The 26,128-nt window shown below is 32.6% G+C and overlaps 2 protein-coding genes across 2 annotated transcripts in view; both read left to right on the top strand.

Moving 5' to 3' along the window:
* LOC111057881 (prolyl 4-hydroxylase subunit alpha-2) overlaps positions 1-8,579 on the top strand; it is a 141,195-nt gene extending 132,616 nt beyond the window's left edge. Inside the window, exons 12-14 of the mRNA XM_039419553.1 lie at positions 2,765-2,833; positions 4,997-5,162; positions 7,820-8,579. Coding sequence (XP_039275487.1) covers positions 2,765-2,833; positions 4,997-5,162; positions 7,820-7,884 — 300 coding nt within the window. The 3' untranslated portion in view covers positions 7,885-8,579. The remainder of the gene's footprint in view (positions 1-2,764; positions 2,834-4,996; positions 5,163-7,819) is intronic.
* LOC111059864 (protein pinocchio) overlaps positions 1-26,128 on the top strand; it is a 384,086-nt gene that overhangs the window by 66,950 nt on the left and 291,008 nt on the right. The gene's annotated exons all lie outside the window — the stretch shown is intronic.

Genomic DNA, 26,128 nt, shown 5'->3' with positions numbered 1-26,128 from the left:
TTGTTGTTCGAGCCTACTTCTAAAAAATGATTCATTTTCTCGCAAAGGTCACTTACAGCATTTTCCATAGAACTCATTCTAGCATTCATGCTTTCAAATTCGGAAAACTCATTTTCAGAAGATTCAATATTGTGAACTGGAAACTTTTGAAAGTTGGAAACTGTTCTCATGCTCACATCGTTTGATTTTTGATTCAAATTTGGTTGTTATTATTGAAGTTTGCATTTGGATTACGATTGAAGTTGTGATTTTGGAAACTTTGTCCATTACGAAATCTACTTTGAAAGGATTGTCCTCTGTTGAAATTATTTTGAGGCTGAGAGAAATTTCTCTGATTGAAATGATTTTGAGGTTGAGAAAAATTTCTCTGATTGAAATTGAAATTACAATTTTGAGATTGAGAAAAGTTTCTTTGATTTGAATTGTTTTGGTTTTGAAACTGATGGAAATTTTTCGGATACGAATTTTGATTGGAATTTGACGAGTTTTGTTTTCCTTCAGACTTACTGAAAGTTTGATTCATTTGTGTTACATCAGTAGTAAATCCTAAATGTTTCAAATGAGCACTACTCTTATTGATAATAGCCTGTCTTGCATCACTGAGGTCTTTGATTCCTAGCGTTTGTAGGTGAGCTCCAAGCTGGTGGTTGATTCCTTCGACTAAAATCATTACAATTTGTTTATCCAACTGAGATGAGATAGTTTCAAGAATTGGACCAGTTAGTCCATCGAGTTTGTGTCTTGAGATAATCACGGTTCTTTTTTGTTGCAGTCTATTTATGAATTGAATAGGGTGTTCTTTTTGGTGTGATTTCATAGCAAGCAGTTCCATAGTTAATTGTTCTACTGTCCTATTATCAGCAAAGTTGTTTTTCAAAACATCAATCAAATTTGAGAGGTCATCTACTGTACTGTTGAGGATTACATCTTTAGCAGGTCCATGTAATTTGTTTTTACAATAGTGAAGGAGAATCCAATGATTGTCTGCTGCTTCCGCGATACGATTATTACAATAGTCATTTTTCAATTTTTCGACAACTTCGAGAAAGCTAAGTAGTTCTATGGGTTTCCTGTATATTCAGGTATTATGTGTAGGTGATGTTTCGCAATTGGTCTTGAAATAAGGGGGTTATCATTGTGCTTTCACTGTTATCTTCACTGTCACTGATTGTAGATGTAGAAGACGTGTTACCTTGAACTGTGGAGTTGGATACAGCTGCAGCCAGAGCCAGGTACGATCTTAACCTTGGCCGGTAATCGATAAGAAGCTTATGGTCTGGTCTGCTATCCTTCTTGCCTTTCTTCCCCAGGATGGTGGTTGTTGGTTGTTGGTGTTGATGAGTCACTCTTCCACTTGACGGTCTCGATGATGGTTCATATCAGTTGCGACCCCGACTTTCGAATTTTCCGCGATCACTTGTGATTGATAATTGATCAAAATAAACTGGCGGTTAAATGAACAGCACAATTTTCACGAAATTTTCACGAAAAACTCTTCAGGGTCCCTGTTCGGGCGCCAAACACGTTCACGTTCATTAAAACTCAGTTTTTAAAAAGAAATTTTATTTGCAAAAAATACATGTTAACACATCAAGTGGCTGGAGTAGACTAACTAAAATGAGCGCGCTGAGAGCGACACTAAGCGGTACTGACAAAAATAGTAGTCAGCACATCAATTGTTTAAGTTTACATAATTTATATATATATGGAAGGAACATAAAATGCTGACAGTTTCTGTGGGGAGGAGGATAAATCAATTAAAAATTGCCATCTTAAAAAAGAAAATTGTTTCTTAAAAACTTAGAAGTACTGTAATACAGGAACAGCTGATTTCATCGGCTATATTGAGCACTAGCCGTCAGCTCGCTTCGTTTGCCATATCGGTCTGGCCAGGGGGCTCCGCCCCCTGGACCCACCACTGGATCGTCCAAGAATGAGATCAGCAGGCTCGATTCGCTCGCCTGCATTTTTCATGTGTAGGACGATGATATGTTAGGACGATCCAGTCGAGGGTCCAGACTAAACGTCTGGCTAAACGGATATGGGGAGCGAAGCGAGCCTGACGGCTAGTAATATAATACTCCCAGGAATAGCTCTGATTGAAGTAGCAGTGCCCAATCAATTTTTCCGCGATAAATGCATTTCAATCTTCAACTTGGTGCCAACCTAACAAAGTCAACTCAACTTAATGCCAAAATTATTAACTTAGTTACCAGTTAACAACTGTTTCGAAGAGGTACTCTCTCTAGATTATAGTTCTATATCAACATATGGTATGGACATTTTTCAATTAAGAGAATAAGAAGAATATACGAACTTTAAACCCTTAAAAACCACCCTTAGAGTTAAAATATTGCCAAAAGATTTCTTAGTGCGCCTCTAAAGGGCCAACTGAATATACATACCAAATTTAAACGTTTTTGGTCCGGTTGATTTTTAGTTCTGCGAGTGAGTGAGTGAGTGAGTCAGTCAGTCAGTGAGTGAGAGAGTGCCATTTCGCTTTTATATATATAGATAGAAGATGTAATTGGAATGGTGATTCTCCTGTATTACGTGACTACTTATAAGTTTCATGAAACAGAGCCCTGTATTTATTTATTTATTTACATACAAAAGCTCACAGAATAAATAAATAGTATTGGTAATCTTATATAAGTAATAATATACATATAACTTACCTATATAAATTGGTTATTATTGTAATTTGTCTAGTGAAATTTCAACTGGTTTCAGTTTACTTCTCTCTGTTTTTTTTTTCATTTAGGAAGAACTTTTCAAAAACTATGGAAGACGAAAGCAGTTGGGAAATCGAATTGCTACATTAATGTTTTATGTGAGTAGAAATATAAATCCTTAAGCATCTTCATAGGTGAAAGATCACGTCCTATTTAATGTTCGTGCATATAATACACTTAAAAACGAAGATTCATTTATCAATGTTCGCCTATCGCTTCTATTTTTGGTGGCAGAGATAAATTTAATAAACCTCAGTCAAATGTAATTACTTTTTTTTTGCTGGGGATGATGCCTATATGAGATCAAGACTTGTGCGTGGGTAATGAGGCGGATGTTGCTGATAGATGATCTGACGTTATTTTTTAATGAATAACGATTTGCCTCGGCTTGGCTGCAATCGATAAAGCATGATAGTTAAATTATATAAGTCTGGTCGTGGTTTTCTAGAATACACTTTCGATAAAATCCTTATAGGCTCGCTCAGGAGCTCCTGCAATTCATTATTCTTGGACAATTTATAGAAATCTTTCATATATTTTAATATGTTACAATGAGTAAGCGATTTTTAATCTATAAATAGTATTTAGGGGAGTTCGGCTTTTAAAGTGGTCACCCTTACAACTGCAGTAGCAGGCGAATAAAGCTTAACTCATCTTATCGATAGCTTATCAGCGTGACCACAAAACCAAATCACTTCCCTAGCAAATATCTTTCTCCGCTTGCATTATATTTTATATATTATTTTTCTCTGTCATGTAACCCATGTCAGAGGAATTTATTAAACATGGAAAAAACATTTACAATATGGAAAAAAAGTCCTATACATACTTGGATTAATTCCCTTAAACTATCGTGCAGCTATCTTAATGTTATATTAAACTTTAAATCAACAGGACTGTATTTACTAATAATGCTAATACGAGAGATAAGTTATTCTATAATAATAACGATGAGTTTTTCTCTGCTAATGGTTTCCATCTCAGAGAAGTGGACCTAAAGATGCGTACAGACTTAAATGTACATTTCAATTTTCATCAGCAGATGCTATAGCCTACTTATTATAATATGAAAAACAGGAGACACGATATAAATAGATTGAAAACACTTAAAAACTTACATTAGAAATGAGGAAATTTTCGGAGACTGTGTCTCCTTTCGTTGAGAAACAGTCTCCGAAAATTTCCCCATTTCTAATGTAAGTTTTTAAGTGTTTTCAATCTATTATATCGTGTCTCCTGTTTTAATTTATATTACAAACTTTAAAGTGTCTTCTGTCATGTGCTATATATATATATATATATATATATATAATATATATATAGAGTGATTATAAAAGGACTTTACAACTTTGAAAGCACGTAAGTATTTATTGTTTATTGAAATCACAGAATTGAAAAAGGTATGATTTTGTTACATAACACTTTCAAGCTTAAGGTGAGTGTGTTATTTTGGTTCAATGTTAAAGCCGTTGGTCTTGGCATGTGCCCATAAGAGGAGCCTCCAATCAAATGTATTTTTATTTTCTATGTTTTACATACAAATGTATTGTTAATCTTTTTTGGAGAATAAAGAATTTCAATTTCAATTTCAATTTCAATGCAACATACATGTCACCGATAATCGTACAGAAACATAACGATATACAGAGTATGATTATAAAAGAACTTTACAACTTTGAAAGCACATAAATATTTATTGAAATCACTTACAGAACTGAGAAAGGTGTCATTTTGTTACAAAACACTTCAAGTTTAAGGTATGGGTGTTATTTTCGTTCGATGTTACAGCCGTTGGTAATGCGACATACATCCCACCGATAATCGATTTCTTGCCACACTTGTACCAGCATATCAGGCGTAACTTGTACAAGCACAGCGATTCGAATGTGATCCGATTCGAAGGTCATAAAGATTGTCTGGTAGAGGCGGGACATGAACTTTATCCTTAATGAAACCCCATAATTATACACATATAAAGTTTAATTGTTTCTACCTTTTTTTTGACCCTGATTAGATTTAAATTGATTTTTATATAATTATATATATATTTTTTTATTTATAGGTTTTTTATCTAAATATGAATTTTATGATTTTTTCAGTAGTCTGATCGTATAGTTTCAAATATGTTGCCGCCAATCGTCATTAACGTTATTCTTACTCTACTGTTATTCCCCTAAATTCTTGTTTAAGAATGAGGCTTACAGTTCAATGAGCAAGGAAAGTTGTGTGAGTGTACCACACCAGATTTTTATATGTTGCAGTTGAGTGATGTGATACAGGGTGGGGCCACAGTCTTCCCACTACTGAATGTGACAATATGGCCTGAGAAGGGATCAGCTGTCTTCTGGTACAACCTGCTTCACAGTGGGGAGAGGGACACGGCCACATTTCATGCCGCCTGTCCTGTGCTGGTTGGATCCAAGTGGGGTAAGCAATAAGGCTGATGCCACACCAGGCTGGACGCTGGACACGACAAAAAATACACTGTGCATTTACAAAGTGTCTGTATGCGTCTTAGTACACAATATAAGCCCTGAAAGTGCAAAAAGTTGGATGAAAAATTATTTTTACAAAGATTTTACACTTTCTTGAAAGTGGATATCTTGAAAACGATTGAATACTGGTCCCATATGACCTGGGCCCTGTTTCATAATTCAATGAAACACCATTCCAATTACATGCTCAATATAGCCGATAAAATCAGCTGTTCCTGTATTACAGGACTTGTAAGTTTTTTATGAAGCAGGGGCCAGGGGCCTGTTTCATAAAAATCTATAGAAGACTCTTAATACAGGAACAGCTGATTTAAACGCCTATATTGAGTATTTAATAGGAGTGATGATTCTCCAGTAATAGGTGACTTATAAGTTTTATGAAACAGGCCCCATGTGACAATATCAGAAAACTCTACTGAACAAAACTTGAAGGGAATCTATTGGGCTCCATTTGTGTGTAGTTAGTAATGTCGGTGGAAGTATCTGGTTTCCAAAAGATACTTGCGTGTTAAGGTGCATTTCCTTAGAGGCGTGTCGAGATGCGCAGCTATATTAAGCAGGCAGCTCGAGACGCGTCGTTACAGCTGTCATGGTTAGAGCACATAACCTATAAATTCATTAGCTCGATGATTCTCATTCTATTTTTATGTTGTATGAACGTTATGGTGACAGATAAATTGGAAGTTTTGGCTATTATATTGCTTTTACGGGTCATATCTAATGAATTTATAGGTTTCATGGCCAATTTATAGTGTAACTACTATAGATTGGCCATGCCTCTAGCCGTGAAGGTTCCAACCACACTTTTTCACAAACCTGCTTACAGCCGCGCGTCTTGAGACGCCTCTAAGGAATTGCACCTGATCCAGAAATGAACAAAACTTGAATTTTAAATAAGCTCAAGGGATAGAAAGTCCTAGCAAACTAACTAGTTCAAGCAAAGCTGCAAAGTCAAATATTGTGTTCCAAACATTCCCACCAAATTTCTCTGTCATCTGGTCTATTTTTTTAACATCTTTATTGCCCATAAAAACAAATACAAAATAAAAAACTTACAAAAGAAATATTCTAGATTATAATATTATGCTATTTTACAAATAAATTAAAATTACATGGCACCACCCAGCAAGGGCAAAACCCTGACCGCTGAGTGAGAGTATCAGCTGTTTAGACAATATAAAAATTTATTTACTAATAATCAAAGCTACAAAAAATCGAAGTTAACAATAAATTACTAGTAATTATAATATTTGACTGATGTCGAAGAAAAAGTTTTGTATCACCCACTTATCTATCTGTTCCATCCTCTGTCTACCCCTATTAGAAAGATATTCTGACAATGCATTTGGCATGATATTTATTATTTTTGAGCTAAGATACCGCAATTGTCTTCTATTGTTGATGAAGATTTTACCTTCAACACTATAACTGCTACAACAATCGTAGGGAGATGAGTAAAATAATGGAATTATTTATTTATTGCAAAACATGGAAGACTACAGGCATTAAGCCCAAAACAGTCTTCACTACAATTTACAATTGTATTGAATAAGCTAGTTATTACTAAGAAATAATAAGAAATACAGTACATGAAATTTACAAAATGCATAAGAGAATAATAAGTATAAGAAAACCATAAGTAATTAACCTTCCGGAAGTCGCGCCCTACTCAATCACACGAGGAGTCGCTTGTTGTAATTTCTACAACATCCTATTTTTTATGTGCTATGTACTCTGTTTACTGTCAAAACATATTAATTAATTGTATAATTTATTTTTCCATCTCATTGGATTATTTTACGCCTATGAACATTTGCATGATTACCTTTTCGTAGCCCAGTAAGGTACACCAAGCAAAGCCAACAATTCTGTGTAAGTGGTTCGTTGACAGTATCTATTCCCCTATCATATGAACTACTCATGCACTGTCGCGACTAAATGGCACCTAAAGACTGAACCATTGCTCGGTTAATACTGCAACTCAGTGGAGTGATGGGGAAAAGTTTTGGAATGCATAGGTGACTCATTCACTGACACCACCCCATTCAATAGTTTTGTGCAGCAAAAAAAAAACTGCCACTGTTGTAGTTTTTACAACAGCGCGACTGCCCTAAGGTTAAATAAAAGTAAACTAAGTACAAGTAAAAACACAGTATGATGATAAGAAGTTATAAAAAGAATACGATTGAGGATAGGAAAACAGGTTAAATGGTTCTAACCTAATCTAACCTAAACCCATCTTAACCTAACCTAACCTAAGGTGAACCAGGACCTTCTAAATAGGGTGAACTAAATACAAACCAAGCATTACTGAATATATTGAAGTAATTGCAAGAACAAAACAATTGTTAAAATAACATGTGAATGATTACAAAGCTGGTTATACAAAAATAATAACTTTATCTTTTCAAATAGAATAGAAGATAATTTAATGCTCTATGAGCTTTTTTGAGCTCCTAATGAGCACAGCTTCTTTTAATGGTAATCATAAAAAAGTTATAAGGCCAAAAAGATGAAAAAGCAGATGCAAAAATAGGGTTTCTTGAAATGTCACACTTAGATCCTAATTTTGTTCCATTTTCTTTCCAGTTTCAACCAAATGGGTCCACGAGGCAGGTCAAGAATTCAGACGGCCGTGTTTGCTGGAAAAGTAGACAAGACGATTCAAGCTGGAACTATTCGACTATATATTTATAACAGTTGCCAAATCGTTGAAGAAATATAGTGAACTCCCAGAATATTAAATTTCATCTCAGTTTAGTAAATCAATTATTAACCTAAATCATGAAAAGTTGTATGGTGACAATAATATTATTAAGAAGTGATTAATCATAATTAACAAGGCTCAACTATCAATATTTCACCAGATGTAGGCCAACCTACCGGGATGACTAAAATCACAGTTATCTACTACAGAAGGCCGTGGAAAACAAAAATTGACAATCATGTAATCGTATCATTTCCAGTGACCATTTTCACTTTGTAATTTGAATTTCACTGAATAGATAGGTGTTTTAAATGTTTGTTTCTTCAACAACTATCTCCTGTCTACTGAATAATCCTGTTACTGGTGTTGATGCTACTTAAATAATCTTAATCTCAAATATATTCGTCTGATGAAAATATAATGTAGTGTGGTATTAAACTGATTTTATCCTACTTATTTTTAAAATGTTTGTTGATGTTATTATAAGTGGAACTATTGACATTATTATTCAAGTGTTATCATTCAAATTATACAGAGTGTTCTGAAAAAAAGGTGCCAATAAATCAGGGCGTAATTCCTCACATCAAAAGAAGAAAAAAAGTTCTTATTAAAATGGGTCCGAAAATGCTTGGTTACTAAGTTATACAGAATGAAAAATTTCGTCTGAATTTCAGTTTACCTGCTGAAACGAAGCCCTACGGGTATTTGTTAGCTGTTGATTAAGATGTACAATAAATTTAGCGTACTTTATGTAAAATGAGAGGAAAAATTGAATAAAACCGTTTCCAGACCTGCAGCTACAGTAGTTTTTATGATATGTGACGAAATACGCGAAACTTGGTACTGAAAAACAAGTTCCTTTAAGGTTTGAAGCAGATTTACTATGTAAAGTATTTTTTTACTGAACTTGTAGAAAATTTAAGTTTGAAGAGAAAGATGTAGAATAAGTCTATAATAGACAAATGCAACCTTAAAAAGATAAATGCAATCCTTAATTACATACAAAACGCAAGAAAAAAAGACAAAATCTGTTAAGCTCTCTACAAATGTAATATTTTTACAAATGGATTATTTTTTTAAAGGTTGCATTTGTCTATTATAGACTCATTCTACATCTTTCTCTTCGAAATTGAATTTCCTACAAGTTCAGTAGAAAAATATGTTGTGTTTTTTGTACATTTAACATAGTAAATCTGCATCAAACCTTACAGGAACTTGTTTTTCGGGCCAAGTTTCGCGTATTTCGTCACATATCTTAAAAATTACTGTAGCTACAGGTCTGTAAACGGTTTTATTCAATTTTTCAGCTCATTTTACATAAAGTACGCTAAATTGTACATCTTAATTAACAGCCAACAAATACCCGTAGGGCTTCGTTTCAGCAGGGGAACTGAAATTCAGACGAAATCTGTCACTCTGTATAACTTGGTAACCAAGCATTTTTGAACCTATTTTAATAAGAACTTGTTTCTTATTTTGATGTGAGGATCACGCCCTGACTTGTGGGCACCTTTTATCAGGACATACTGTATAAATGAACTGAAATCGAGAGGAATTGAGAACCTCCCGAAATTTCAATCTAATAAATACTTGAACTAAGAAGTCAAAAATAATGTGCCCCTACCATAGTGAGATTTACTCTAAACACTATCAGCATTCCTCATCTACTTTCTTACTTCAATCATATCGCCCTTCAGTTTTTTTTTACCACATGGTCCTATCGTTTCTCCCCAGCCTTTTCCTTATTTCTCTTCCCCCATCCTATCCTTTCATATTAACCATCTATTAACTTTTCGCCACACTGCACAGAAAGCAGCTGTTTTCCAGTCCCTACTTGTAGATCTGAAAGACATTGTTTGCAGACGACTCTCATCTGACGTCAGAACACGTTTCTTTCCAGCCTAGGCCGGAAAGAGTGCTCTTTCCAGCCGCTAACATGGAACTAAGAAAGGTGATCAAAAAACAGCTGATCAAAAAACTTTTCATTATTCAATAATTAAAACATTTATAATAATATCATCTTATCGTCATTTGAAAGAATAAAAAATTATAAACTCAACCTCCCACATAATTCAATAGGCTATCATCTTTTAGGTTATCTAGACAAATCAGAATAAAAAATAAAATTACTTGGACAATTTCCTGATATTCAGATTACCTCAGATTTGCTAGAGCTATCACCTTCCACTTCTGCTTTCGGAAATGCTTAGTAAACAACTATTCTCATATATATATATATTATATATATATATATATATATATATATATATATATATATATATTGTTTATTTTTGTGTGTGGCAAAAAATAGCGTTTGCACGACGGGAAAAAATGTTTTTCTGGCTCTCAATCTTTTCTAAAAGATCGGCCTACGGCCTCGGACTTTAAAACCGATTTTGAGCCGGACAAATCTAATTTTCTGCTCTAGGTGCGAAATAAACTAATACCATATGGTCCTATCGGTTTTCCCCAGCCTTTTCCTTATTTCTCTTCCCCCATCCTATCCTTTCATATCTACCATCTATTAACTTTTCCTGATACCTTTCCACCTTCTCAAGGTTTGAAGGTTTTCCCATAGTCCGTGCAAATTTACTTAAGACTTGGAGGAATATGCAGCGCAGAGAAATGGAGGGAGATCAGCCAATTACAGTGGTTAGTAGAGTAATAGGTGGAAACGCAGTTGCCAATCTGTCAGTCGTCTCACTGCTTTCAGGCAGGAAACTTCACATGTGTAGCATGAGCTCATGAGCAGTCACTAGAAGTTGGGGATCGCTGGCTGCTTCAAAACAGCAACATCGCACTTCTGCATCCCTCCCGATGTGTGCTTTCTCTACTGCGCATGTCCATCCCAAGTTAGAAGTAATTCTGTACAGAGTATAGTACATGGATAACCATAATAATTGGAAAACCCTCCAATCCTCCAATTACAGGGAAACTTTGTGATCTTATGGTCTTTGATGCGAGAAACACGAATCTGGAATCATATTTGAAAAATACCTTAACGTTCAGGAGATATGACCATTTAAAAAAAATATTTGAAACACAAATCTGGAATCATATTTGAAAAATTCCTTAACGTTCAGGAGATATGACCATTTGAAAATTTGGAAATTTTATGTTTGCAGCTTCATAACTAACCCTGTATAGTAGCTGGGGGTGCCAAATTTGGCTCTGACATTTCTCAGGTCAAGCTTCATCTATGGTGCAAATTTCAGCCAGATCTGAGATACTTTTTGTTTCAGTGTGTTTCACGATGGGATAGTCCATGGTTTCCATTAATTTTTTTGTGAAAAATTAAAATCGCTCAAACTTTGTGAACTTATGGTCTTTGATGCGAGAAACACGAATCTGGAATGATATTTGCAAAATTCCTTACAGTTCAGGAGATCTAACCAAATTTGAGCCAAATCTGAGATGATTTTTGTTTGAGTGTGTTTCACGATGCTAAGTCTGATTTTCATAATTTTCTTTGTGAACAATGAAAATCGCTCAATCTTCGTGATCTCATGGTCTTTGATGCGAGAAACAAGAATCTGGAATCATATTTGAAAAATTCCTCACCGTTCAGGAGATATGACCAATATTCAGCCAAATCTGAAATACTTTTTTTCAGTGTGTTTCACGATGGTTCATGGTTTTCATCAATTTTTTGTGAAAAATAAAAATCGCTCAAACTTCGTAGTCTTATGATCTTTGATGCGAAAAACACGAATCTGGAATCATATTTGCGAAATCCCTTACCGTTCAGGAGATATGATCAATATTCAGCCAAATCTAAGATATTTTTTGTTTCAGTGTGTTCCCTTACCTTTCAGGAGATATGACCAATATTCAGCCAAATCTAGGATACTTTTTGTTTCAGTGTGTTCCACGACCATCGACTATGGTCTTTCAAGCGAGAAACACGAATCTGGAATCAGATATGAAAAATTTCTTACCGTTCAGGAGATATGACCAAATTTCAGCAAAATCTGAGTTAATTTTTGTTTCAGGTGGTTTTACGATTGTTAGTCCATGGTTTTCATCAATTTTTTGTGGAAAATAAAAATCGTTCAAACTGCGTGATCTTATGGTCTTTGATGCGAGAAACACGAATCTGGAATCATATTTGCGAAATCCCTCACCGTTCAGGAGATATGACCAAATTTCAGCCAAATCTGAGATACTTTTTGTTTCAGTGTTTCACGATGGTTTAGACCATGATTACAATCAATATTGTAATTTTATATTTTAAATATATTCAATATTGTAATTGTAATTTTTTTCGTCTGTTTCCAGAATTCAAATGACGTAAATTATCTTGGAAACTCCGAAAGGATGGTCGGATTTGTTTGATTTTGGTACCAAATTAAAGTCTTACATTAGATGAAATTGAAAATAAAGATACATTATCAACTGAACTAAACACATATAGTATTATTTAATGTGTGTAAGCATTAATCGGTAATGCCTCAGTTACCACTTGCTATGTTTTAACTTCCTGTTACATTTCTAAAATACAAATGAGCTCAGTAGTCAAATAAATCATGAGAAATTTGAATTTCCCGCTCAAATAGTATAAATCATGAGAAATTTGAATTTCCCGCTAATCATGAGAAATTTGAATTTCTTGCTCAAATAGTATAAATCATGAGAAATTTGAATCTCCCGCTCAAATAGTATAAATCATGAGAAAATTTGAATTTCCCCGCTAATCATGAGAAATTTGAATTTCCCGCTCAAATGGTATAAATCATGTGAAATTTGAATTTCCCGCTCAAATAGTATGAATCATGAGAAATTTGAATTTCCCGCTCAAATAGTAGCTCATTTGCATATTAGAAATGACCAGATTTCTACCAGGGCATCAGAAACAAGCAAGAGGTACACAAAGTAGATCAGTGTTGCGGGTTGCCTATGCTTGCATTGGAAGGCGTTGAAAAAACCCTGCTACCTCTTCAAGTGTTCTGAATCCCTGGTACAGAATTAAAACCAACTAAAATACTACCAGGGCAACAGAAACATGCAAGAGGTACTTACTAACTGATTTGAGCGGGAAATTCAAATTTCTCAGGATTTTTGTGACTACTAAGCTCATTTGTATTGGATGAGAATTAGAACAGCACAGCAGAAAAAAGCAACATTTCTATTATGCATTTTTCTTGCAAACCCCCAAAAATCTCAGAACTGGTTGAAATTAGCACCATAGATAAATGGATAGACCTAAGAAATATCGAGGCCAAATTTGGCACACCAAAAAGATTGAGTTCTGAAATTTATCACCTTGAAATTTATCTAGCTCATAATATTTATCATAACCTCTCTACACGCTCAGAAGCAGAACTATAATGTATTATAGTACCCTAGGTACTTCAAATAAAAACAATATAACAACTTCTAGTACCCTTTTATTAAAAACTTTGAAATATTTCAACGACTAGTTTCGACCATAGGTCATTTTCAAGTTAAAATGTCTTTATTTGAATCAAGTAGCCCATATAAGCAAAGTGATTTTAGGTAATTCGAATATGAAAATGATCATCTCGAGCCTTTGACTATATTGGGATTAGTGCAGTTATGGTCAATAAATCTATGAAATAAATAACAATTTATGCAATAAATATAATTTATTCAAGTGAGAAAAGAGAGGTTTTCAACAAACACGTGGTGCTACAGTCATTACAAACAAAAACTAATACTAATAAAACTGTAAATGTTAATGAAATGTAGAGGAATAACACAAAAACATTGACATTCCAATAACAAAAATTTTCATTTTTGAAAGACAATTGCCAAATCTCTTCATGAGAGACTACTAACCAGAATTTATAAAAAAAATGCGAGCCTATTGTATTGTAGGCAGAATTCCGTCATTAAATACTCCAATTTGATTTAATATAACACAATTTTTGACTAGGTTAGACGCTGATTCTAAATGACTGATTCCAGAGTTTTTAAAATATGAATAAGTTATTATAACTATAATGGGGGTGATAATTTTATCTGTCAGCAGAAAGTATTAAAAATCTCTGTATCATTAGACAGACATTTATAATATCTAATAGTTGTATTTTATAGAATTAGATTCGAAACAAAAAAGCAGAGATTTTATGATTTAAAATGTAAAATTAAATGGTGTTTTTATGCAAATAGCCAATACGCAAGTAATAAACAAAATATATAAACACACTGACACCAAATTTGTTCAAAATAAAGAATAGTTTTCCGATAATTAATATGAATGGACATTTTTAGAATTCAAAAGTGAATAGGCCTACTTCTTTGACAATTATTGTGAACCGTACTGAAATATTAAAGCATAGATTATAGCAACCCTATAAGACAAAAGATTTTCTTAACGATTTCACCATTTCGAAGTCCTTGAAGTTTTTAAATTGGCTAATTATAACAATTCAAATAGAATTTTAGGAATAAAATCATATAAGCTTCAATACATAATTAATGAAGGTGGTCCAAGTAATAAACTGACACGTATATAATAATAGCCAATCGTTATTGTAGAGTTAAATATAAATTAATTATGACATAGAATACCGTACTTTGATAGTACAGGAAATATGAGATACCAATACCAATTAAATATACTAACAGAATGCTTACCATGCATCATATTAAATATGTGAATGTTCTCAATACACTATGACTAGGCTATATAATATAAAATGAACAACAGTATGCTCAACAAGAACCTCCCTAGAAAGTCACCCTAAAATAAACAAATTTATCGAAATATTCGACTGGCAACAATTACAAATACACGCAAAAATAAAAATGGTAAAAAACTGAATTTACTGTCTTCATCTAGGAACACACAAATTAACTAGAAAAATTATAAAATAATTTCAACAATTAACATAAAGGAATGTCAGGTTGGGTCAGTCTTATTGCGACCGAAAAACAGTAACTATGTTTGATAATAATGAATTACAGTTTTTAAAATTAACTATATAAATAGGTCTAGTATGACATGAAAATTCAATTTTATTGTATCATGGATTCAAGAAGTTATGATATAAAATATACTAAACTAAAAGTTACAACAGGATATTTTTCTAAATGTTTATCTTAATCAAAATTGAAATACAGTAATTTGGCTATAAGATTAAAATAAACCAGCTGCCAATAACATAGAGAATAGTGTTGTATTTCTTAACTTTTTGTATAAATAAAATCGTCCCTTATAAAAACTCAAAATAGTGAACAAATAACATGATTTTACTCCACAAAATTGAAAAAAAAATAATATGGCGTTTGTATCGAAGACGAAGATGCAAGTATAGAATTTTATGGCTTTAAAACTTAGTATGGTTATGACTGAACTATAATAATAACTATAGTGTATAATTCTTGAAACGTTTAGAACATTGTTTAAAAAATACATCATGTTTCAATCTGTGAGATCGTTTTCCTTTAAAAATTAGGTAATTATTAAACTCAATTTAGTCTGACTTTATGGAAAAATCAACTGCTATAGAAAATCTATTATAATTGTTATTCGTATGCGAATCTGAAAACTAATTTTCAGAATCAAATCAGATTCCTATCGGCTTGATAAATACCGTAAAATGCAAAATAATAACTATAATGTTTTACAATATGAGAGCATTGTATTTGAATACAGTTTAAGAGAGGAAATAACGATTTCAAATATTATGATTATTTCATCAAAGTATGTAACATGAGTTAGGTAGATTTAATTTACAATCTCAAAAGGTAACTAATTTATGTGAACTATCATTATTGTCTACCATACAAAAATATTCTCAGCTACTGTAAATCTAATTTCTAATAATCAAGTTTTTCATCACTGACAAAGAAGCATTGCAAAATGCTACACTTATAATTATAATACCGTATAGGCCTTAAACACACTCCATATCAATAATCTCAAAATCCGACCTAAAACAAACACTTATTTTCTAGATTGATAGAGAAATTCCATATTCAATCCCAATGTGAAGAAACGATTATTCATTACAATAAATCCCTACTCAAATATAAAACCAAAAATCAAGTTTTCAGTTAATAACTCATTAATTAAGTACATACCATCACTAGAATAAACAACAGATTTCAAAATTATATGATTACACAGTAGGAAGGAGATTACGGTACCTAAATAATAAATAAATGATCCAAATTGAATAATAAAACATTGTTCAGATTTTGCAAAATAATTACACTTTGTGTTATTAAAATATTTTGTCAGGCAATACAATTAACTTTTGGTCACAATTTTTTGTTTATATATTAAGTTGAAGTGAAATTCATATCTTAACTGTTCTTAGTTCATAGATCAGAAGTCATGGAATCTTGGAACATACAGTTTTGTTCTAAAAAGCTTGAAAATGAATGAAAATCAAAAATTAGCAAAATAGTTTGAGCACTATATTGTAAATTAATCACAATATAGAACTTAGATAATTATTTGAGAAATCCCTACTGTTGAAGTGGTTTAGTCAGTATTGACCAAGAGGCGGGAATAACGTTTTTTAAAAGTTTAGAAATTGTTTTTTACAAAGAAAATTGATGAGTTAACTCCAAACTTGAATATTAAATACTTAAAATAGAATTGAAAGTGCAAAACTTAGTTTGAACTACGAAGTATTTCTAGAAAATAGATAAACTTTAAAATACACGACCAAACGTCAAATGTATAGCGAAACTGTACATAAAACACATTATCAATAATAAAAAGATCACACAGAAATAAAAAATGCAAATTTACATTATAAATCAGTAATTTAAACACGAGGTAACTTGTACTATCTTTTTCAATCCCTAAAATCTGGTTAAGCAGAATGTAAACTAAATTTAGCTAAAATATTTTATCAACATTATTAATGAGGACAATAATAATGTAAATAATGAAGAATAGTTGCCAATATTTTCGCACATCTCAGAAGCCAAAAAAATAAAATTTGGTTGACCTCATGTTTAAAACATAATAAATTATAATAAGAAAACAAAGATATTGTCCAAAACCAATACAGCTGATGATGCGTTGGTTAACTACGTGAAACCATGGTTCTGTTTTAAAGTGTTTAATAAATTTTTAGTGAAATTGGACAATATCTTTGTTTTCTTATTATGGAGAGATTTCACAACATCACCATCAATTCTACTAATGATAAATTATCATTTATAATTCGAATAATCAATTTTCAACAAGAATTACCAACATTCTAACAATAAAAATGACCAGGACTAAATGCGAATGAATTGTATATATACAAAGGATAAGTTAATAAAGAAAATTCTACTAGTTTAATACATAATTCAATAGTTCGACACCACTTAAAACTATGGACTACAAAAATATTCAACTCATTCGAGAATTTACACAATAATACACTGTCTATAGGCACGGTTAATATCACGAGTGCATTAGATACACATAGATATACAATCAATAGAATGTTTAAATTAAAAAAAAGTGATGCATACAATACTGAAAAGTTTGATATAGGTGCACAGTTGGTGTGAGATTATTGCAGATCTAGGTACTCTAAATTAGAAAATAATAACTGTAATGATATAAAACAGTTAATATATATAATGTAAATAATAGTCGTTATCGTATGCAAAATAAACTAAAGTAATCGATATATTGATCTGTCTTTTCAATATTATTGGTGGCCTGATCGAGACTAATAAAATAATCAACTCTGAGAGGCAGTTCAACAAATTAGTATGTTCTGAGCGCTTGTTTGAATACAGCACGTTCTAGAGCGGTTCAATTTAGTACCAATATGTTTGGTAAAACACTCTAATTCGGGGTTTTTTAGTGCAAAACGACTCTGTTCTTCCACACATAAGAAAAAGTACATAATTATAATATTGTTCTTTGTCACTGATTCTTCACATTGAGACTCAAGAGCTCAGGGCGTGTTTATAGACGATTTCACAAAACGTTAATAGCAGAACATCCAACCAATCAGAACTAGTCTTAACCTATTTCGGACTATGTGTTATCTAAATTTGGGAGAGAAATAGCACAAGGTTACCTTATTTTTCCTCTCCCTATCATTTTGATAATGTACTTATTTTATAAATGAATAAAGAATAAAGTCTAACGAATCTGATTGGTTATGGGTTGCTAAGCAACCAAAGTGTGTTAGGAAAAGAAAGTTCTTGAGAATTGATCATAAATGAGAATTGATTAGGGCATTAGTCTCGATCGTTTTCATGTTTTGTTAAACTACACGGTCATTTTCAAACATAGACTGTACTACACTAGTATTTATAAAATTGGATTGTACAAAACTGAATAAAATCAGATAGATGTAGACTAAGGGAATAACGATAATCTTCTAATAAACCTTTCAACTGGAATCAAGGAAGAATTGGACGTATCTATTTGTTATCTTCTACTTACTTTAGTTGAGATTGAAAGCATTCTATGGCCTCCATAAACTATAAAAAATAATTTAGTGTTTACATTTTCATTCAAAATTGATGTTTTTATTGCTTCATGATTCGAACGCTAAAGTCGCGAAATTTGGTAACAGTCCCTTCCCTAAAATCAGAATTTATGGCCCTTCATTAAAGTATAGTAATATACCATACACTAAAGTTTAATATCAGTACCGTACAAAATCATTTCATTATCATCCGATATCTTATTCTTTAAATTTTTCATTATATTCGAAAATGTTTTCTTAACAACTACCTTATTTTCAAAGGAAGCCTCGAGTCGTAATGAATGACATAGATAGCCTAATAAATATTTGATTTATTTCAGGATTTAATTATTGGGTTACTGAAATGGCTTGAACAATAACAATTCTTTAAATGAGATACTGGAACTATGTTATTGAAAACCAATGTTTTCTACTTTTTGGGTGAAAATAAAATGTACTATTCATCAAAACGTCTGGGGGAATGAGAAAGGTGGCATAGAGTAAACTGGCTTTGAATGATTTTAATTAAAAAAATGAAAAAAATATTCATAAATAACATTCCAAAAACATAATGTATACTAAGTAGGGTGTTTAAAATATAAAAATATTACTATCGTATTTAATAAAACTTTGAAAAAGTGGAAAGAAGATGGATAACCAACAACGAATAAAAATATTGTTTAAGAGATGAATTAACAGTTCCGTAACATCAATTAATTCTTTTCACACTAATTTATTCAATTTCAGAAATTTATCACATGTTTATAGACATTTTCAGAGAAATCTCAAAACAATCATGATCAATTAAATTTTCCCAGTCATCAGTTTCATCTTTTAGCCCTCTACAAACGTTCTAAAGAGGCCAAAAATAAATCAGATTTAGATAAAAACTATTTGAGTCCAAATAAAAAAAATCTAGTCTATATGGCAAAATGTTTATTAATTTTTTAACCGATGAGTATTTTATGATTTCAATTGATTAATGATATTATGTAACGATCACTTTGATGCAAAATTTAAACTATAATTTAAAACTTGGAGATACCAGTATTTATCTGCGATATAGTATTCACAAGCCATCATTTCAAATAGTATCATTTATATCTATTTGACTAGTAGCATAGCCACCTCTAATACAAGGCCCCGGCCTACGATATTGCAACGTCGCAGTGTAGGCCTAGAATCTAATACATGATTGGAGTAAAAGATCAGCTGGTATTTTTTCAAATATTTTTCACCAATCATGTATTAGATTCTAGGCCTACACTGCGACGTTGCAATATCGTAGGCCGGGGCCTTGTATTAGAGGTGGCAATGCTACTAGTCATCACATAGACTTCAACTCCAGTCACAGAAAGGTTTAGTAGTTATTTTATTTTTACCAGTACAAGATAATTTGACATAGAATGGAGTGTATGCTGTTTCTATGATAATTGAAATCCAATGCAGCTTAGCTTATTTAGATCTCCTGTATTCAATTTTTTATTACTAACTTCATAGATTTTCAATTAACTGAGTGTGATGCCCACAAAAGCTCTTAGGCTTGTGTGTGGGCAATGAATGAGAGGGATGATGATGAGAGAGTTAATGGCTAGTTTGAAAATAACACTTCAAACACTAAGTCCCGGTTGCACAACAGCCGGTTAAATTTTAACCGTGATTAATTTCACGAGAACCAATCAGAGAAGGCCTTTTCGATAAGACGGCCTCTCTGATTGGTTCTCGTAGAATTAATCACGGTTAAAATTTAACCGGCTGTTGTGTAACCGGCACTAAGATTACAAAACCAGATCCAAAATTAATATTTAAATATGAGACTCTCATTTAATGATTAGCATATATTATTATACTTCAAGTGTAACTAGGCTATTTTTATGAGTAATTGGAGAATATATATTCTATTATTGCTTAACTTTCATCAACAATAATGTGAAATGCATAGCTTCATATGAATATAACGTATTCGATTAAATTCAAATGTTCAATGGAATTGGTGAGAAAGCATGAAGTCATGTAGATAAAGAACTTTTTTAAATAGATCACTGTCATAGTTTGTATAGAGATCTACGACTTTCATTCAACTAGTTACAAATTGAAAAACAAGTTTCAAGTTGAAAGACGACGAAAAATCTACGACTTTCATTCAACTAGTTACAAATTGAAAAACAAGTTTCAAGTTGAAAGACGACGAAAGATCTACGACTTTCATTCATCTAGTTACAAATTGAAAAACAAGTTTCAAGTTGAAAGACGACGAAAGATCTACGACTTTCATTCAACTAGTTACAAATTGAAAAACTAGTTTCAAGTTGAAAAACACGTCTGAAGGAGATTAAAACTATCCTCATTATTTCTAAATTTCTAGAAAGTCTAGACATAGTTTTATCAGTGTTAGTAATAGGACTAACATGCAGCTGCCATATAATCACAATTCTGTAACGTTTTCATTTTGTTAATTTAATTTGATTCTTATAATTATTTTATGAAATTGTAATTACAGTTCAAGATTACAAATTTGATCAAAACAGTATTGATTTCAATGACTAGAGAGAAATATCAAATATATTTCAAGAAAAATATAATGCGGAGAAAAAGGTTCTACTGATTATGAGGGATGCAAACTAATTATGAACCTAACCTGACTCAAATAAGGCTTGAAAATCACATTTCCCAAAGTTGCTCACTACAGTCAAGTGAGCCTCAAATAATATTCATCTCAATGAGATTCGAAAATAACACAGAATGATAAAAATGGCCTAAAATTAAAGTAACTTATTTTTGTTTCAAAGAGACAGCTCCAAGTTTCATACACCAAAACTATCCTCTATAGAGATTTCAGATTTATAATACTACTTAATATAGCTGCTTTACAACATCACAGTGTCATTTTAAAATTATTTGTTCATTAATTTTATAATTTATACAATATCATGGATAAACTATAAGTGCCCAAGAATGATCAATAAGAGAATAATTTTATTAAAATTGATGCCTTACAAGCTTAAATAATCGAGAAAAACTGCTCAGCTTTGTCAAATGATCAAATAACTAATGAATATTAGAATACATTATGACCAGTGAAAGTTTCAATATCCAAATTTTGTTAAACTATCATTCATCTATGGTTATTTTATTTTTGCAAGTTTGAATATTTTTAAATAGCAAGAAAATCTATAAAATTATCAAGTCGAGTCAGTAGATCAGAACAAAGCTGCATATAAAGTACCACAGTACAATTCATTATAACTTGGCAGCGTTAAAGGGTAGATGGGCACGCCATTATGTGAACATGCCTGGTAGTTCCTAATCGCGGTAATAGTAATTGCTACAATAGATTAATACTTCCGAACCTAGATAGATTCATTGGAATGAATTTATTGTAGCGATAAATGCGGCTGAAATAGCTATAGTCGATAGTCGATAGTCGACTATCGCTAGTCAACTATAGAGAGATACACGTTATAAAGTCATTGGAAATGTAGCCACTTTTTCAGTTTCCCCATCCTCCTTTAGTAGATAGCTGTTTTGTTATCCCGGTGAATACGGCATAGAAATCTACTTCTTCCAAAATTGTTTCCTGATTTATCGATGTGTCTGTGCCTATATAGCTTTATGCTTCTATCAATTTTTACTTTCCTTGCCCTACTACCATAGGTAAGGAAAGTATTGCTTTCCAAAAAAAATTAAGGTACCCCAATTTCCAGTTTTCTAGACGTTTCAAGGCCCCCTGAGTCCAAAAACATGATTTTTGGGTGTTGGTCTGTGTGTGTGTGTGTGTGTGTGTGTGTGTGTGTGTGTGTGTATGTGTGTATGTCTGTGAACACGATAACTCCATTCCTAATCAACCGATTGACTTGAAATTTTAAACTTAAGGTCCTTATACCAAGAGGATCCGACAATAAGAAATTCAATAAAATTGAATTCAAAATGGCGGAAAAAATGGCGGATAATTACTAAAAAACCATGTTTTTCACGGTTTTCTCGAAAACGGCTCTAACGATTTTCTACAAATTTATACCATGGATACCTATTTATAAGCCCTATCAACTGGCATGAGTCTCATTTCTGGGAAAATTTCAGGAGCTCTGTAATATTCTTGAGAAAAATGGTGGATAATGACTAAAAAAACATGTTTTTCACGGTTTTCTCGAAAAAGGCTCTAACGATTTTCTTCAAATTTATACCATGGATAGCTATTTATAAGCCCTATCAACTGACATTAGTCTCATTTCTGGGAAAATTTCAGGAGCTCCGTAATATTCTTGAGAAAAATGGCAGTTACCAAAAAACCACGTTTTTCACGATTTTCTCAAAAACGGCTCTAACGATTTTTTTCAAATTCATACCCTATATATTTATTTATCAGACCTATCAACTGGCATGAGTCTTTTTCCTGGGAAACTAATGGGGGTCCACCCCATCCTTGAGATATGGACTTTGTAACCTCCATCTCGTGCATGAAGGTAGAGAAGTGTATAAAAAGTACACAGTCATAGTCAAGATATTTCTTTCATCTGTAGAACAGCTGTTTTGACGACTTTAAAAAAATAATCGAATTTCACAATTTACACAAAGGAAAAATTACTCTGAAAACAATAATTATTATAATACACATATACAGTAGTCTGATCGTAGTTGCAAATATGTTGCCGCCAATTGTCATTATGTTATTCCACTACATTATTCTCGTTTGAGAATGAGGCTTACAGTTCAATGAGCAAGGAAAGTTGTGTGAGTGTACCACACCAGATTTTTATCTAAGGCACCTGATATTCACATGTTCCACAATTTGTGTTCGATATATCGATGTCCTAAGTCACAAATTTGACAGCATTTGTAAAAAATACTCTTACAATCAAAAAGTATTTTTAAGAAAATTGGATGTTTGGCTAGTTGAGAATCCATTCTATAGAATTGAGGAATTCTTTGAAAATAAGGTAAACTTTTAGGTTGGAGTTAGAACTAGATAGAGAACTAGAGATAGAGAACTAGTTGGAGTTAGAACTAGATTGGAGTTAGACCTGTACTACTTTTCTAATCAATAAAAGCAATATAAAAACTTGTAGTACCCTTTATTATTGGATTATTTAAAATATTTCAACGACTAGTTTCGACCATAACTTTCAAGTTGAAACTAGTCGTTGAAATATTTTAAAGTTTTTATTAATAAAGGGTACTACATGTTTTTATATTGTTTTTATTAATTTGTACAAAAGTGACCCATATAAGTGAAGTGCTTTTACTTTTCTAATTTATTATTTTATATTATCATGTACGCAAATTTTAATGTGTAATATTTTAGGTTAGCTCCATGTTACATTTATTTGTTAATGGCAATAAAAAATATTTTATTTGATTTGACATGGTCAGATATCAATGATTAGACAATTTCGCAACGGTGCGGAATAAGAAGAGGTCACCTGCTTTGTCCTAAGGCTCTACATGGGCTGTAGTGCCAATAATGATGATGATGATGATGCTTTTCCACAGATCTGAACGAGAATGAAATTGAAGAGATTCTTTTGAATGGAGACTTATCCGAGCTGGAAGATGAAGGATGCGATGGAGATGGAGGTAAAGTATTTTTAATCAGTTGTATATCAATTTCTCACTAATGTAAACTAGTTATTATTATATTGAACTATAAAATAAAGATATATACTTGTGGTTTGCCAGCTGTTTTGCTTTGACAATCTTTGTTAATCTTGAGGTGCGTACAGATATACGCGCCGCAAACATGAGCAATTCACTTTTAATCAGCTGACTATATATGTATTCTTACAGAAACGGTAAGATACAGATATAAAAAGCTTGGCATCAGCTGATTAAAGTGAATTGTTCATGTTCGCGGCGCGTATATCTGTACGCACCTTTGGAACCGGACTGTATCAAGCCTTGAGGCTCTTGATTAGAGTAAGGTGCTGTTTGTTACACCAAGTATGATTCTCGTGTATTGGTACTGCACAGTTCTGTTCATTGTCGACAGTCTCTGACAAAGCTCCATGTAAAGTAAAAAACCTGTCACACTACAAATATATGTTTATTTTCTACTTCAAAGTTTAATATCAAGTTTATTTTTTGTTTTGTGCTGAGATTGTTATTCTCTTGATCTATAATTTGAAGAATATTTTCAATTTTGATATTAAGTTTTTTGAAAAACAAATAACAATTATGCATCTTCTTTCTCTCTGACAGGTGTCACAGAAACTGATGATGCCTTAATTGAGGCGGCATTGGCTGGTGAATATGATGGGGATGGATATGAAGAAGATGATACTAGTGCTGCAGGAGAAACAGGGCAAGAGGAAACAAGACAACAAGAAACAATTGCTTCAGAACAACCAATTCCTTCCACCAGCACTGGGAATCACACAAAAATTAAAGTGATTTTATTCTATATTTTGTGAATATTTGAAGTTTGGTTTTTGTTTTAATGGAAGTTTCATTATCAATCTATCTAAATTTAAAATTCTTTGTTTTATTCTGATTCATAGTTTCAGATTGAAGATTTGGTGTTGAAATTGAAGTGAACATAACCTACATAATATTTGGACAATTTGTGACAAAATCAGGAAATTGAAGAAGTTTTGGGCAATAGCCTGTTTTTTCTTTTCCGACTATTGTATTGTTCGCTCTGTCTAATAAATAAATAAATAAAAAGAACACGGTGGCGACATAGAGAGGAATTCAATGGCCAGATACAAATGAGGGATGAACCCAATACTGAAGCTGGAACTCAAGCAGATTGGAGTTCTATGAACTATTTTGAACAATATATCACAACCGAAACCTTCATGTCATTCGTCAATTTCACCAACCTCAGGTATGTCCAAGAAAAAGGTAGAAATCTAAATGTCACGTCTGAAGAGATGAAAATATTTTTTGGCAACAACCTTCTCATGAGTGTATTGAGGTATCCCAGGCTGAGGATGTATTGGCAGAAATTCACACAGGTTTCAACTGTCACATCAAAAATGTCCATAGATAGATTTACACAAATCCGCACAAATCTAAAAATTGTGAATGATCTAGATGTGTCCCAGGACCAAAGGAAAGCAGACAGACTTTGGAAAATGAGACCATTCCTTACTGCAATAAGAGATGGATGTCTGAAGATGATTCGCCCAGTAAGAGTATGCATTGATGAGCAAATGATACCTTTTACAGGTACTGTCACATATCTGAAACAATTTCTACGAGGCAAGCCCAATCCAGAGGGAATGAAAAATTTTTTTTTGGCAACACCGGAGGGTCTAGTTTTAGATTTCTGTGTGTATCAAGGAAAAGGCGCTACCTTTCAAACAGACTGTCACCTGACTTTGAATGTAGCAGAAGCTGTTGTGATGAAATTGTCAGAGTCTGTTCCAGCCGGCTCTTGCATCTACATGGACAGATATTTCACAACTGAAAAATTGATCGATCTGTTAGGAGAGCAGCACAGGGACAGTTATGAGGAATAAGCTTCCAAAATGCGATTTCATTTGCGATAAAGATTTTTCTGGTTTGCCAAGAGGTACTACTGAAATGTTTGTCTCTCAAGATTTAGAAAAGGTGTCAGTTGCTGTAGTGAAATGGAACGACAATAAGCCAATCTATCTTATGTCGAGCAAAGAAGGAAAAACTCCTATGGATGAGTGTAGACGTTGGTGCAAGAAACAAAAAAAATACATTTTCCTACAGATACCCTGAAAAGTGACCATTTGTGCACTGATTGCAGGCTGCAAAGAATCACTTTTCCGCACTAGTGCGCAAAGTGAGTACTTTGCGTACTCCAGATTTTGCAGCATG

This window comes from Nilaparvata lugens, chromosome 1, assembly GCF_014356525.2.
Source record: "Nilaparvata lugens isolate BPH chromosome 1, ASM1435652v1, whole genome shotgun sequence".
NCBI classification, from domain to species: Eukaryota; Metazoa; Arthropoda; class Insecta; order Hemiptera; family Delphacidae; genus Nilaparvata; species Nilaparvata lugens.
This window is presented reverse-complemented; position numbering and strand designations above follow the sequence as displayed.